The 15,865-nt window shown below is 43.0% G+C and overlaps 1 protein-coding gene across 1 annotated transcript in view; it reads left to right on the forward strand.

The window, feature by feature from the left end:
• The window catches only part of BRINP1 (BMP/retinoic acid inducible neural specific 1), an 89,037-nt gene that overhangs the window by 55,793 nt on the left and 17,379 nt on the right, over positions 1-15,865 (forward strand). Inside the window, exons 3-5 of the mRNA XM_009569426.2 lie at positions 5,911-6,101; positions 11,215-11,384; positions 12,679-12,784. Of these exons, the coding sequence (XP_009567721.1) occupies positions 5,911-6,101; positions 11,215-11,384; positions 12,679-12,784 (467 nt within the window). The remainder of the gene's footprint in view (positions 1-5,910; positions 6,102-11,214; positions 11,385-12,678; positions 12,785-15,865) is intronic.

Consider the following 15,865-nt stretch of genomic DNA (forward strand, 5'->3'; position numbering starts at 1 on the left):
TTTTTTTTCTCTCTTTTATGGCAGAGTTTCATCCTCCGTCTAATTTGAAACTAGTTTGAATCTATGGACTGGAGTTTTCCTAAATAGATTAGGGGGGAAGAATGCCAAACCCTCACAGGAAACTAATTCTTGTAGGTTCTTTGAAAAGCTGAGCTTTGAAGACTGACTTCTTCATGCTGGCCTAGAGAGAGGAGAGGCCAAGCTGCAGAGGAAACTGCTGAAGGAATATTGCACTGCTCAGCCTGGGGCTGTCTGGCATTTTGAGGGCACAGACTAGAAATGAAACATCACTGACCTCACCACAATCAGAGATATCCTGTACAGGCTCACATTAAGCCAGATCTGGCAGTAAAAGATAAGCATTATAGTGCTGTTGTCATGCTCGTATCCTGCCCCCTTGGCATTGTTTGTAGAGTCAAGGGCTCACAGTAAGCTGGAAGAGCTATCATCCTGAGGACCGAAGATAACTATTACTTTGTGCCTGGGACAATTAGACTGAGAAAAATAAAGACAAAACAAAATCCTCAAACTAAGAGCTCTGTTGTAGCAGTGTCTAGGAAAATTCCGGGCTAAGCACCTGATGCTAACAACTTGTTTTTTACTGGGCAAGGTCTTAAATATGCCCATTTTAGTTCAGACTCATTCTTGGAGCTAATAACACTTGTCTGCAACATACATAGGGGTGTCCAAAATTTCTGTCTTAATGACTATGAGATGTTGGGATGAAAACAAGGGCTAGGGACCTGTCTAGGAGATGCCACTATATATGCACCAAAATCCAAGAGAGCAAGAAGGCTCTAGAAGTTCCCTGTCTCTGACTGGGGATCCTATGACATCAGAAAGTCGCTGTATGCAATGTGCCAAGTAAAGGATGTAAAGAAATGTTTGTGTCTTGCTGTTCGTGAAGAGGGTGTTGTCTTTGGAACGCCTCTTCCTGCTCATCACCGAATCAGTTGATACCTTTTGAGCTATGATCTCTAAAAAAAGATAAAGAACTGCCAAACAAAGGAGTTGGTGCTGCCCTCTTGCCCAGCTTCCAGGGAGTGGTGGGACTGGTCGTGTTTGCTGTATGTGCACTGAGAGTGGGACGCACAACTGGCCTGTAGGCTCCGAAGGTGATATATCCAGCAGCAGGAGGTGTTGGGGTGTTCTATTCAGCATGGCGGTTGCAGGCTTTGTTCAGTGTTTTCATGCTCTGCTTTTTTGCCCTTTTCCCTTTTCAAACATATTCTGTCTCAATCATTGTTTAATGCATTTAATTTCATTGCGGTTGCAAGCGCCAGCCCCCAAGGTATGTGCTGAACTTGTTTCTTCACTTACATCCTTTGGTTGTCTTGGCCATTTGAAGATGGGGAATTTAATTTGCTCTGACGGCCTCTCTCTTTCAGACTTCTCTCCCTGGGTAGACATGTTCATGCCCTTGGATTCTCCCAGCCTCTCTGCTGGTGCAGTGGGGCTCTGGGTGATGTACCTGCTCCTGGATTTTGATTTTTTTTTTTTTTTTCCTCCCTATTCAGTGTTTTTTAACCCTTTCATTTTTTTCTGTTTCCCTGGAAAGGTCATAGTGCTAATGATCATTGAGACATCCCTGGTGACTCCCTCTGTGTGCGACGTGCATGGCCTTGACGGGGAGCTCATTAACACAAACTCTGAAGGGACAAGTATTTTCTCAGATATAGCTGTATACAAATAAAATGTATTCCCCTTACTGTGACAGAGAGGAAGGTCTGAAATACGTGTATCTGCCTCCCTGAGACAGTACTTCATCCCTCTATTTCCTCTCACCTCCCTTCCCCCTTCAGGCATTAGCGCTTCCTACCCCTTCCAGCCATTAGAAGAACGAGCTCTTCAATGTTTTTGCCAGACATTAGAGAGCAGGCTCCCCTCCACTGACCTTGCAGGCGTTTTCCTGGGTACACTCCCCATTAGCATGGACTGTCTACGCAGGCGAGACACCAGAGCATAAACAACAGCCTCTCCCCTACTACTCAGACGTTAGGTCATAGTTTCTCCTTATCCCATCTCTGCATCAGGGATACAGACTCTTCCTCCTCCTTTCTAAGAAGTTTATCTTTCTGAAGCCCTTAAAAGCTTCCCCACTGGCAGAAGTTCAGGCCCTTGCTAAGGATTTCCCGTGAAGGTCAGAAGATTCTGTGCTAATCCTAACCATATCATGGGGTGCCATCATAATTCTGGTCAAGTATTTGCAGCTTCTTCACCTGGAAACTGAGCAAGCAATGAAGCAATATTTCTCTCTATAAAGTGTCTTGAGACCTGCGGAAGCTTCACCTGTGTTTTCTAGGCAGTGGCATTGAGATTGTCGTGGTGGTTCTGAGAAGTAATGACCAGGGAAATGGTATCCAAGAATAATTTCTGTGAGGAAAGATTTCGGTGTCATTTTGCACACACCATCCATGAATCCAAGGCTTTGGTAGATCCTCCAAGGATTCAGTAGTGACAAACAGACAAGGGAATGCTTACGTAGCCCAGTGCATTGATTCAGGTTTGACCACTTCTGCAGCAAATGCAATGAAGTCAGTATTGAAAGCTAACAGCCTATTCTTCAAGGCGTTCCTTCACAGAGTCCAGGAGTTATAGGTTGGGTGATGCCCTAAGACTAGAGCTATGCTGTTTCCTGCAAACATCTACCTCAGTTCTAAGTGATTCCACTAGCCATATCCATTAATGTGATGTCTATCTTCCAAAATTGTACCATAATCTTGGTGTTGGGTGCATCATACAGCACAGAGTTCTATAGGTTGCATGGAAGATGCTAGCATTTAGAATATATTCAGTGTAAAATACTGTGTAACTTGGGAAGCCAAGTTTAAAATGTATTTGTGGTTGTTAATTGGGAAGCTTAACAATACCACATCGTTTGCTTTACCAGTCCCAACCAGTCAACAGCACATAGAGAGAGAACACAGACAAACAGTATGCAAAACCATATTTAAAAAAAAGGCTTGAAAAATGTCACCAAGTAAATTCAAATAATGCATAAATTAGAGGGAATTGCAACTGGCTCATGGATATTCTATGAGCAGAAGATAAATATCTAAGTTAGTTGCATAAATTATTCATCATAACGTATTTGCTCAGCTTTTCTCATCAGCTATGAACGCCACACATCCAGGCATTTGGAGAGTATAGTAGAACTGGGCTTTCACCTCAATGATATGCCCTAGGAACTGGAAGCCCTGGGGAGGGTTGGTATGCATGAGGACTGAGTAGAAGGAGTTTCCTTCACTATGATATTTTAGTTGTGGACACTGCTAAGAGCTTGTCTGCTGCTTGAATAGTGTCTAGAATTGTCTCTTGACAGCAGGCAAGGTTGGTACAGCAATGATTTCTTTTAAATTCCTCCTTTTGCCTCCTGTCAGTGTTGTTGGAGAGGATGTTGGATCTGATGTGAAAACTGAACCCACTTTTCCTTTGAACAAAGTTTACCAAATTCTCATTCTCTGTTCCTGCTTCCTCCCACCTTTATTAGCTATGTATGGTCCTCATTGTTCCTTGTTTGCTCTCTCCATCTCCACATGCTGAACGGAGGCACTCCGAGGGTTTGGGTGTTGATGCACCAATAGGGCCCTACATGAACAGTTGCATATTTCAGCTTCATGGTCTTTGCTTTGGAATAGATAACTTGACAGTAACAAAAGTAAACTCTCTGAACTTTGGGAGGATGAAGCATTCCCCCAGCACTTTCCGAAAACATGCTGGCTCTGGGGAGCTCCAGTCCCTCCTGTCTTTATTGATAATGCTTGCAGGAAGCAGTAATCTGAGAGCAAACCTACTTGAGTTTTACAGGGGCAATAATTGTCTCTATAGAGAGGAAGCACAGATGGCATTTTTCTTATGCTTACTGGTTATAACCTTCATGACAAGAACATGGAAATCTCTATTTATTATAAAACCTTGCTTGTCTTTTAGCCTCCAGAGCTGTGCCTTCCCATACAGTGTAATTGTTGATCCTTGAAGGGATAAGCCCTTCTTGCAGAGGGGCTTTCCTTGTATAGACAAGTTTGGGATCACCACTCTAATCATGGATGATTAGGGCAAACTCTCTGTTGTGCAGAGAAGCTATTTGCCTTTAGTTTTAAGGTTCTACCTATCATTAAAAGCAACCACGGACCCCCCCTTCAGATGTATCTCTTTCACAGATATTGAGTATTGGAATTTTATGCTATTTTTTGGACAGCAAAGAAAAAGTTATATTGTGTTCCATACAGTGAATATACGGACACTGTTAATGCACTTATTAACTGCAGACAAGTTTAGAGCCAATGGTCTGTTTCCTCCACTTCTGGTATTAAGACCCTAATCTATGGGGTTTTGGGGTTGGATTTGCGGGGGGGGTGTTCTGGCATTTTGACAGAGTTTTGTCTAGGGAGGACCAATGTTTCTGTGGATTTCAAAGACTGAAACTAATGACTCTTAGGATGCGGTAAGAAGGGTGTTTTGCTTTAGTATTTTTACTTGGCTTGTGAAAGCCTGGGAGCTACAAAGAGAGTGTTAGCTCAGGTGTAAGGAGAAATTTTGAAGTTAAAAGCTGGCACTTCGCTATTTTTATCAATGCAACTGTTAGGCACCCTGGGGTGTTGTGATGCGGTACAATCGAAATAAATAAATGCATAATTGCATGAAGTAAAATAACCTAACACAAAGTGGACTGGGTGTAGAATCAACCTGGGATAAAAAGGAATTGGTTTGTGATCCTGGTTTTGCAACTGACTTACAGCATCCCCTGAATCTGCCTGCATGTCAAGTTCTCTACCAGCAAAGTGGGATTACCAGTGCTAGTTGACACGCTTTGATAGAATGTGCCGTGTCAGTGCCAGGTATTGTCATTCCTATTATTGAAATGAAATTTTTGTCTTAAAACCGAGTTACAGGAATAAGTGAATGAAAAGTGACAAGAGAAGCCTGTGACTCAATTATCTGGGACATGGCTTAAGGTAGTGCAGGTGCGTTGTAGGAGAGTGGTTAGAAATAATATGCTTTCCTTTTAAGAAAGCCTTGCTCAATATTTTTTGAAGGACATTAATAGGTTTCTCATCTTTTAGGTGCTCAGCTGGTGATGTATTTCAGATGCCTGGTTTTTAGATCACAGATGTGCAAGGTTTTCTCTAGACATTCCCCTCTGTATCATTTCAAAATGGATACCTGCAATAAAGCACTGCTTTTGCAAACATTAGCTTTATTTTTTTGCAGTCACTATCAGTTTAAAGGAAAGGATTTGAAATCACTTTATAGGTTTGTTTTTTTTTTTTTAAAAAAAAAGAGAAACAAACAAAACCTCCCTTTTCATCTTGGGCTCTGTTTATATCTGAATCGATCCTTTTAGATGGTTTATCAAGCATATTGCTTTTCAAAGTGATCTGTACTCTCTGGTGCTGAAAGATTAAGATGTCTGGAGACAGTGTGTTTCCTTCAGCCTTGCTTTACAAAAGTGGTAGCTAAACAGAAGGGCTGTGGACATGGACTCAGCCACGATCAGACTGATCTGGTTCTACAGTCTAGCTGCCCAGGTCTTTTGGTGACAGAAACCAGAATTTGCTGCTTTATGGGGAGATAAAAGACTCTGTGTGTGAGGGTGAAAGGACTATGCTGCTTTTTTTTGTAGGGAAACACATCCCTCTGCCAGACATCTCTGAAGACTCTGAGACTTGTCTCCTCAACAGCTCAGACCCTGGTCATCAAAGCGTGTTGTTGCTGTACAGTAATGTCTTGCTTTTCCTCTTCTCCTCCCTCTCCCCTTCTGTCTAGCCTTGTGGCCTCACGTGTGTATTCATGTGGGAGTGTCCAACAGGATTTTTCCCTTCACCATCATCCTTCCCTGCCCTCAGTGGATCTTCCTGCCCCTCTGGACTCAAAGCCTCACCCCTGTTGTGTTCCTGTGTTGTCGTATAGGGAGTTTGCCCGTTGGAAGGTGAGGAACACAGCCATCGAGCGGAGGGACCTGCTCCACAATCCACTGCCCCTGATGCCTGAGTTTCAGAGAAGCATCCGCCTCCTGGGCAGGAGACCCACCACGCAGCAGTTCATTGATACCATCATCAAAAAATACGGCACTCACATCCTCATCTCCGCCACCCTGGGAGGTAAGTGGCAACTCAGGCTGTTTTCTTACGAGGGTGTTGGTGGTGGGGTGGTGAAGGCACCGGACAACCCCTGCAAACCTTGTCCGTGCTACATGAAGGCTGGCTGGTAGCGTAGAGCCAGACCCTCAGCCAAAGCCCTTCTCATCATCAGACGGTGTGAAAATCCCCAGAGTATGAATAGCCTTTGCAAATGAATTCATAGCGCGATGCGTGTGAGTTTGGCATCTGTGGTAGGTGTGCACCTGGGCTCCTCTGACAACAGCGTGTGTACCCGTGTGCGTCAAGATAAACATGCTTCGTTTAGCTGGGGAGCTTGTCTGTCATTCCCGTGCTCCTGTCCTTAATTTGACAACAGACTATGTTGATCCCTCTCTTTTTTTCAGAATGAATCCAAATGTAGGAGGAAAAAATCCTATCATTTCTTGCAGGAACTGGTAGAATTTTAAAGAGCTCCAGGAAAAGGGAATTCAAGAAATTAGGCATGGAATGTGTGTGGTGGGGGAAGAGGTGGTCAGAAAGGTCTGTGCTGAATGCACAAGTGAAACTATGACACGAAGTAGAGGTTTGAAAAAAAGCAATAGTTAAGTAAAATTCAGAATGTATCTGCAAGGCAAGCAGCGAGACAGACAGGAGACAGAGTGCTGTAGGGCCACTAATCCGTGTGCATGCACTGCGGTTGGTGCAGTGCATCAACAATTCAAGTTCTTACTATTGAAAACAGGAGGGGTGAGAATCAACAATTCCTCTTGACACGTATTGCTCGTTCTTTCCCCTCCTCCCTTGTAGTATTTTTACCACTCTTTACCCCTTTGGAGTGTGCATTTAAATGCCTTTCTTTTGAGAAATACCATCTGTAAGAGGGATTCTGCAGTGGTAAAGGGTCTTAATTTTAGTACAAGGTTTATTGCTGTTGCTTCTTCTGATTTACCTGACCTCCAGCCTTGCCACATTGCAAAGATTGTAGTGAACTTTGAGGAATTTCTGGCCATCTGTCTGTCCCCAAAGCATTCTGCAGACACTCGGATGAGACGTAGATGAGATTAGATGTGTGCATATGATTCATGCACAAATTAGGTGCTAGGTAAACTGGCATGGTTCCATTGAAGTCAAATGACCTCTTGTGTGGCAAATGTCCTTCAAAGAACCTCAGGCTGCTCTTCCAGTCAAAGCACTCAAACCATCTGCTCCATCAGCAAGAAATGTGAGAGAAAGCAGGTTTCCATGCTCTGAAGAGTATGACTGCCTGCCTGCATTGGGCCTTAATGAAGTCTGTGTAAAGATAAACTCCTTTTTATTGAAGAAATCACTCTTCAGGACTATATTTTACAGAGCCCAAGTCAGCCAAGTAAGAACCCAGTAAAGTGTTGAGAGTGCTTTTATGGGTTTACTTTTCTTTCCATTGGCATGCCTTTTTCTTCTTGCTACTCACATCTGTGGAAACTCAAACTAAGAAAGACCTTTGATTGTAAAATATATTTTTAATTTTGCCTGGGTTGGGTTGTGAATAATTCACAGTGGCTTGTTTCTTCCTCTGGTTTTACAACACAACAATTTTAAATATGCAGAGACTTGTAACGAGAACTGGTGGTGGAGAGGAGTGTTAAATGCTCCATCAGCCCAGAGCACAGCGAGCAATGGTAGAGGGGGAAAAGAAGGATTTATCTTAGCAATGGCAGTCCCAGAGAAAATGTAGATGAGCATGCATTATGCAAGGAGGACACGCTCTAATCACAGTCTGTGGGCTAAACAAGACCACTGGGATATAAAAGCAGGCATGTCCTGGCTGCCTTGCTCTCCCAAGACCTCAGGTCTCCTCAGGAAGTTTACAGGATTTCTCTTTTGGACTACAGTGGTTTGTAACTTAGCTTGATGTCTTATTAGGTTGCAAACGAGTGACAAACACATGGGAAATCGTTTTACTTTTAAATGCCAGCTGTTGAAAGGAGCCCAGGAGGCTGGGTGATGGATCAGGCCAGGCTGAATACAGCAGCTATTTTCACACCTGGCCACATGAGGAGCAGCTCTGATGCCTTTCAACCTACAGAGCAGCCAGGTTCCCCCAGAGCCTAATAAAAAACTAGCTCTGCTCCAGTTTAGTTCTGTCAAAGGGATTGTTGAAGGGTCATTTTGAGGGCATCCTTGCACTGGGATGGAACACACAGAGCTGAGAGCCAATTTGCAGGGAAAGCCCTGAAGGAAAGACAACTTTGAACATAGCATCCGCTTAATAAATGAGAAATTAAGACTTAATAATGCAACAAAAGTCTATTAACCTCTCTTGATCTAAGGGTTGCTTTCTCATGCGCGCACTCCATGAGGATGTTGTGCTTTTCCAGGTCTGCACACGTGTACACAAAATATGTTTCCAGCAACGAGCTCAGCACCTTTCAGTCCTAGGGTTATAGTGTTTGTCTGTTCGGGAAAGCACCAAATCTAATGGGCTCTACTTTCCTGTTTCCTACCTCTCTCCCAATGAAGAGGTCCAAGCACCTCAAGGAGGAAAAATCACAGAATCATATGACAGCTTTTGTTGGGAACTTGCTCTCCCCTGCCCTAAGGTTTAGGTTTCTTCTTTCTGATGCCTCGGAGCTTTCTCAGTCGCTCATTGCCTGCTCCGCGTTGTCCAGGGATGGAAAGCTAATGGTGCATTTCCAGGTGATCTGAAACCAGTGTCACCCCCTGATGCAATCAGCCCAGGCTTCCTGGTTGCTTTCTGTCCCAGCCATCTCCAATCTAAACAGTCTTCTAGCCAAAATGTACTAGGGTGGACTGCAAAGGTCCTGGGTTTTGTGCCTGGGCTGTGAATAGAAAGAATGTTTTTTTTTCCAGAAACAGCTGGTTTTTTTTCTGGTTCCTGGTGGCATTGAAGAAGAGTTGATGCCTGGATCTGACAAGTTCCTCTGAGAATTGCAGCTAAGAGGAGAATTTTCCCAGGTCTTCCCTCTCTGGTCACAGCACTGCAAAATGGTGGCTAAGCATCCTTGATGTCCTCTGGGTCTCCATACAAGTTAAATGTTTCCTTTACATGAGAGATACAAAACGTTTGGCTCAAAATACACTTTCACTGTAATCCAGCCCCTTCTCCAAGCCTTTTGTCGAACTCCTGTGTGAATGTCCTTTCGGTGACAAACAAGTTGACTCATGAAAAGTCATGAAGTCTGACCTTCCTTCAAAAAAACTATAACACTGTCCTGAAAGATGAAACCTGAAAAAGCATTGGCAGCTGCCGGGCAGGTGGTGAGCAGTGGCCGCTGTTCCTTGTGCTAATCAGAGTCATCTTATTACCTTGTGCTTTACCGGCTGTTTGCTCTATCCACCTCTGTGTCTTGTCAGAAACATGTATCTTAAATCCTCTGGGACAGGAACGTTGTTTTTGTGGTTGGAGCCTGATGTGACAGAGCCTTAATCCTTGCCAAGGTCTCCCCATACCACCCAATGTGTAATAATGATAAATGAAATCAAAGCTGGTCATTTTCCAGGCAAAATGTTTTTGTCAGAAGTAAATACGATGATATCTTTATTACCACGACTTTGATCATGGACAAAGGATGGTATGTTGCTTTTAACCAAATAGTAAAGAGGGAGAGCTTTACATGCTAAATTTTACTCTGCTCCCATGAAGCTAATTTAAAAGATTTTTGACAAATTCTTTTGACAAAAGTTATTTACTTTCCACCAAGAAATTGTATTTTTCATCTCAAAGCCAGAGGCTCAATCCTTAATGTATCAATTGCTTGAAAAAACAAAATCCAATAAAAATATTTTGATTTTCAGCCAGAATATTTTTAGTCTCTTTTCAGGCACTTGGCTTCCAGATAAAAGCTGGACAGTTTCCATACAACGCAAGGGGGAGGGTTTACTGGGTTATTTTAATATTTTTTTACATGCATGCACAAAAAGAAATTGGAAAAATGCAACTATTTCAGCTAATATGAATTTTTAAGAAAAGTGCTTGTTCTCTTAAAAATGCAAAAATGATGAAGAAAATATTTTTTTGGCCTAAAGAAATGGAACTGCATTTTTTTGACCATGCTATAATTTCCAGAGGCAATGTATTCATCAGTGGTTCATCTATCAAATCAGAACAAGTACCATTCCTCTCGTGGAGAGAGTTATGTAGAAGTGGCGCATTCCTATCCTAAGTATATATTCTTTTAATTTATTAAAGTCAGAACTTCAGACGTTAAGAATGCAGGATGGTATTCTACTTTTGAACTTCTGTAATGTCAGTGTTATGTTAAGAACGAACTGGATTTTAATCTGGCTCAGACAGCACAAATTGAACTTCTAGGTAAATATTGCTTCTCAGCTTCATGTCGTTTTCATGTACCTTTGGTTAGATTCAGGTTTCTGCCACTGTTCATGATGTTTAGTGCTATCAAGACTTAACTGCTTCGCTCCCAGATTCTCTGATTACTCACTCAAATATGTTGTCCCCTACCTTGCACAATATTTATTGCTCTCTGCTTAAATTCATTAAATGAGACTCAGGGGGAGGAAAAATAAAAGCAGAAAAATCGGCTGATTTAACTTAACATTCTCATTTGCTCTTTTCTCCAATTGCCCTTCTTCACTCAGCTCTCAGCCCTTACCGTTTTGCATGATCACTCTAAGCCAGAGAGGTAGAACTAGCAATTTTTTGTCTTCTGTACCCAACAACAACATAGTGATGTTGGTTTTGCTACTTAAATCATCATTTCTTCCTTCTTGAGATCAGGCCAAAGAACTGCATGCAAGCGGCATTTTCTCCACTGGGGTGTGCGTTGTTCCAGAGGCACTGCCTACAAGAGAAAACAGTTCCTTAAGTGGGACAAATGGTCTGAATCCATTCCAACAGTTGTGGTGAAGCTATGCTGGCTACTAATGATAGCTTCTCAATGCAGTGGAACGTATCCACAAGTGTAGTGGATCTGGTCTTTCTGACTGACTAGAGAAGGTGGTTCATATGTACTACACTGGGGCTCTGATGAGGAAGGATGGATTCATTTAAGGGTTCTGTAGGTGTTGTACTTTTCTTGAGGTGCCACATGCAGTCATCATGTGTTCCTGTTAAGATGACCCTACATGGCAATCTCCTGGGCCTTACTGAAATATCCTTCTCTTTCTGCTGCAGGAGAGGAGGCTTTGACCATGTACATGGACAAAAGCCGCCTTGACAGAAAGTCAGGAAATGCTACCCAGAGCGTTGAAGCATTGCACCAGCTTGCATCCTCCTACTTTGTAGACCGTGATGGCACCATGAGGAGACTCCATGAGATCCAAATCTCTACTGGAGCAATCAAGGTACTGTATCTTGCCTTGGGAAGAGAAGATGATTTTGTGTCCATACCAATACTACAGGGATTTGGGGCAGAACTTTGCCAGTCCAGTGTGATGGCTTTTTTGATCATGACTTGTTTTGTTCCCATGCTGATTTCCCAGGTTAAGTTGTTCCCTGTCTGAAGAATTGATTTCCTCAGGATTATTAATACCTGGAATGAGGTGGGCATTCAGTGTGATGGTTATGCAGGACAGGCTACTTTCACTATGTTTGGCAGTGACCTCTGGAGGGAAGAGAGGGAGTGGATAATCCAGATCTGTGATGGAAGTTGGAAGGGAAAGGCAGGTCTGTGAAACGGGCAACCCTGTGCACCCCAGAAGTATTTTCCTCTTGTGGTGTTAGACTGCTAAACATCTCGAGTGAATTTACTATAAGAAAAGGTGATAAACTCAGTGTGGCATTAGTGAGGCATCTGGAATGAAACGGAGTGAGAGAGAGCTTGGGGGTTGCAGCAGGAAGGGTGGGGAGCTGCTCAGAGCATACAAAATAGGGAAAATGGCTCTGTAGACAAAGGCTGCCTTCTCTGAAAGCAATCATCCTATACTGGGGAGGGATTTTATTGTTGCAGAGTTCACTCCAGGGAAGGCGATGAGGATGGAGTCATCATTGTTAGCCATTTCTGAAAGGTTTCAGCTCCTGTTATTGTTCTGTGGTGTCTCATGGCTGAGTCTGTTCCCTTCTGGATGGGAAATCGGATTGAGATATTGAAACAGTGACAGCAGATAATCACCCTTTGTGAATTCAGGAAGGGCAGCTCTCCTCTGTGGCTGGAAACCAACAGCAACAACCACAGCAACAGCACTGCAGGTTATCTGTGCCCCCATCTATCCTTAGCACAAGGATAGTGCGCACATATGTTGTGGGAGCAGTAGGCACCATTGCGGGTTGGCAATCCATCTCTGTATCTTGTTTTCTGATAAGAGAAGCCAGGGAATAATTTCTCTACTGGCTTCTAATGTTCTCCAATGGAGATCCTCTATGAGAAACATCAATCTGCAGGACCTCATTGCCAAGCCCAGAACAACATGCAGTCCCATAAAGAAAGCAGATACAGTTCACTATTTTTTCAGCTCGTGAGCATGCCAAACATTCTATGTTTGTCCAGCGTGGGGCAATTTTTCCCAATTACGGAAGCTCCATTTTCCAATTGCCTCAGCTGGTGACAAGGGGTCTTTATATTACAAGGTCTGAACCTGCCTGGGGAAGAAGTGATACTGCAGTCAAAGAGAACACTCTTCTTTTCTACATCCTCAATAGGTAACAGAAACTCGGACTGGCCCCTTGGGCTGTAACAGCTACGACAATCTGGACTCTGTGAGTTCTGTCCTTCTGCAAAGCACTGAGAGCAAACTCCACCTGCAAGGTAGGGAAGAGGAATGAGGGAGATGGTAACACAGGGCGTGGAGTGGGGGGACAAAAAGAGAGAGAGGGGGGTGGTGTGGTTTTTTTTCTAGCCTTTTCCCCTCACGGGATTGGTAGCTTTTGGTTCCATCATATGGTGCTAAACACAGCAGAGCTGGGGTTTGACAGGAACCGTGCTAAAGGTGCAAGGGACTAGACCCTAGAGAAGTGTCTAGGTGCTCACGGCCACTGAATTTTGATGGACTTCTGTCTATTTTATATACACTGACACAAATAAATATGACCCTTTCCAGTAATATTGAAGGGACATTCTATCCACGTCTTTTGCTGTCCCTCCCAAATTGCTGATTTGCGTAAGAGGTTTGCAGATCAGCTTTTGGGCCTCTCTAATGACTGTAATCTTGGGGAAAAGTCAGAGGTTTTATTTGGATGCTAAGAGCTATGGCTTCAGTCCCAGTTGAGGAGCTAGTCCAGAAGTCAACAGATAGAGGTCATGACTGAATTAATAAGTAAATACATGCTGGTTAGCAAGAAGTCAACTTCAGTAGGAGGAGGAAATTCACTGGGCGTGTAATTTACTAAGGTTATTCCCAAGGTTTTGACAAAATAAGGAAATGTGGGATTTAACTGCTCATTTGCCCAGATGGTTTTATTTCTGGAATCCTTGTACTTGCACAAATTTTAATTTTTCAGATGAATGGGCTACGTTATATCTTCCGCTTTGAGTATAATTTGGCAAGTGCTGTTTTAATCTTGGTTTCACAGAAACTGGGTTTCATTTACTGAGTCATGTTGTGGATAGATTATTATTGTTGTTATTATTTGCCCTTAAAAATAATAGGCAGGTTGTTTTCACTATTCAGGTGATTATCTAAATCACTGAGTTCTGTTTCTTACCTAATTAACAATAAACAATTTGAGGCTTTTTATGTACTGTGATGGTGGCTGCTGGTAATGAAAACCCAAGGATGACACATCGTATAACTAGGTAAACAGCTAAGTAAGCAGACAGCTTGATTTATAGGGAGGCAAACCGGTAAGTAGGTAAATCAATAGATCTCTATTGGCTACGTGATCCCACAAGTGAGGAGAAAAAGCGAGATGCCTGGAAGGGGGAAGGACACGGAGGAAGAAGGGGGGAATTTAGGAGAGAAAGAGCACGTAAGATGGATAAGGCTGGGATTTCTGATGGGAGCAGGCAGAGGACCTCAGGAGTCAATCACACCTGGGTTTCCTGGAGCATCATGGAATAACCCAGCTCAGGCAGAGGACAGATCCAAGCCAAGGGAGACAGCAAGGGAAGAGGGGAGATAAGAACTCTTCCTAACAGAACAAAGTGACCTTTAAAGCTGTACCTGAGTGTTTTCTGCCTAATCTGGAGTGTGGTTCTTGGGATAATTACCCAGGATCCTTCCTCTGCTCTGAGAGGCCTCATTAGGAATTAGTCACAGGGTTGTTGGTAATGGATCGTGACCAAGTCTCCTCTGATCTGATTAGCAGCAGTGCATGAGCTGCTGACAGAAATCCATGTAACTACCTTTGTGTCACTCTGGCTCCAAGGCTGGCTCAATAAAAGAGCAGTATCTTCGTGACAAGGAGAATTTCTGTTTCTGAAATTGCTCACTGCTGTCCAGCCCTGAGAGTTGTGATTTCAAAGACGTGCCCTTTAGGAGGTGCAGCGGATGGACCCAAAGCTAAGCTACCTTCATGCCTACATAGTGTTTGGGAAGGAGATTTAGGGAGGACCTGGACAGTGCAAGGTGTCTGGTTCTGTACCAGTGGTTACATGGACAAAAAAAAATCATTAATATATAAACCAATATTCATGTGGACCCAGGACATTAGTCAGATGCCTGCACTAGATATATGCGGGTATATCTAGATATATGCATGTATATCTATATATATGCCTTTTTCCTAGCACTACCTGGGGACAGGTCCACCCCTGTGCATGGGGAGCGTTCCCGCTTGGGTCTGTGGGGATCCTATTGTGGACCAGTCCTTCACTCATCTACTCTTCCAGTGCAGCTGATGCATGAGCTGCCTGGAAAATGAGAAAACCAGAGCATGAGCAGGAAAGAATGCTAAAAGCTCTGTGGTGGTCTGGTGGGGAGCAGGAATTTGTGTTTCCCAGGAAAGTGTCATAGGGTGAAAGTTGAGAATTTGAGTGGAAAAAGCAAAAATTTGGAAAGTTTCAGGGTAGTGAAATTCCAGACAAGTATCCTCTTGGGCAGTGTGACAGTATATGCCGATATTGCAACATGGCACTATTTCAATAAGGTAAAACGCTTCTGTGCTGTTCTAAACATTCCAACACTAAACAGGAAATATTGCATATTAGGTAGTTCCTTACATCAAATATGGCAACAGGGTATTAAAATTTGCATTACAATTAATATTAAAGTCTTTGATGGGGAGGATAGGCAGTAATGACAACACGAAACAGTTCAGCTTTTCAGTGAAACAAAATGAGGAAGTATGACAAGGAAAGGTCTAAATGTATTCTCCAAAAGTGCTTTTGGAGTCAACATGCTCTCAGAAAATGCTTCAATGAAACTGCATTTTCAACAGAGAACTCTTCTGTGGAAAATGTTTCAAATAGCTCTAATTTAGAGCTGGGGAAATTTACCTCTTTTAATGCAGGAAGCCTTTTATATACAGTCCAAAGCCAAACATTTCTCTGTAATAGTTTTTCTAGGTGAATTAAGGACATGTTCCCTTATCAGACGCTTCATATTCTGCCTGTAGTTATCTAAGACAAACCACTGAATTTGTGCTGTTCTCAATTTTTTAGAGAAGAATCTTATGTTTCACAGAGTAGCAGAATTCCTCCTTCTGATCAATAAGTTACCTTCAAAACCAAGATATTCTCCTTAGCATTTGCCACCAGCAAACTTAGCATCTGCATGTATTAGCAGCTATCGAAGCTGCTGTGGAGGATACACCCATTTATTGTACACCCTGGCTTCCAGATAAAAGCACAGGCATGATTAATTAACTCAATTTCAGCAATATTTAGTCACTGGACATGGTATATAATTATATCTCAATGGCAGAAAAGGGTACCAGGACTGAGTGAAAT

The sequence above is a fragment of the Cuculus canorus genome, chromosome 19 (assembly GCF_017976375.1).
Source record: "Cuculus canorus isolate bCucCan1 chromosome 19, bCucCan1.pri, whole genome shotgun sequence".
In the NCBI taxonomy this organism is placed as follows: Eukaryota; Metazoa; Chordata; class Aves; order Cuculiformes; family Cuculidae; genus Cuculus; species Cuculus canorus.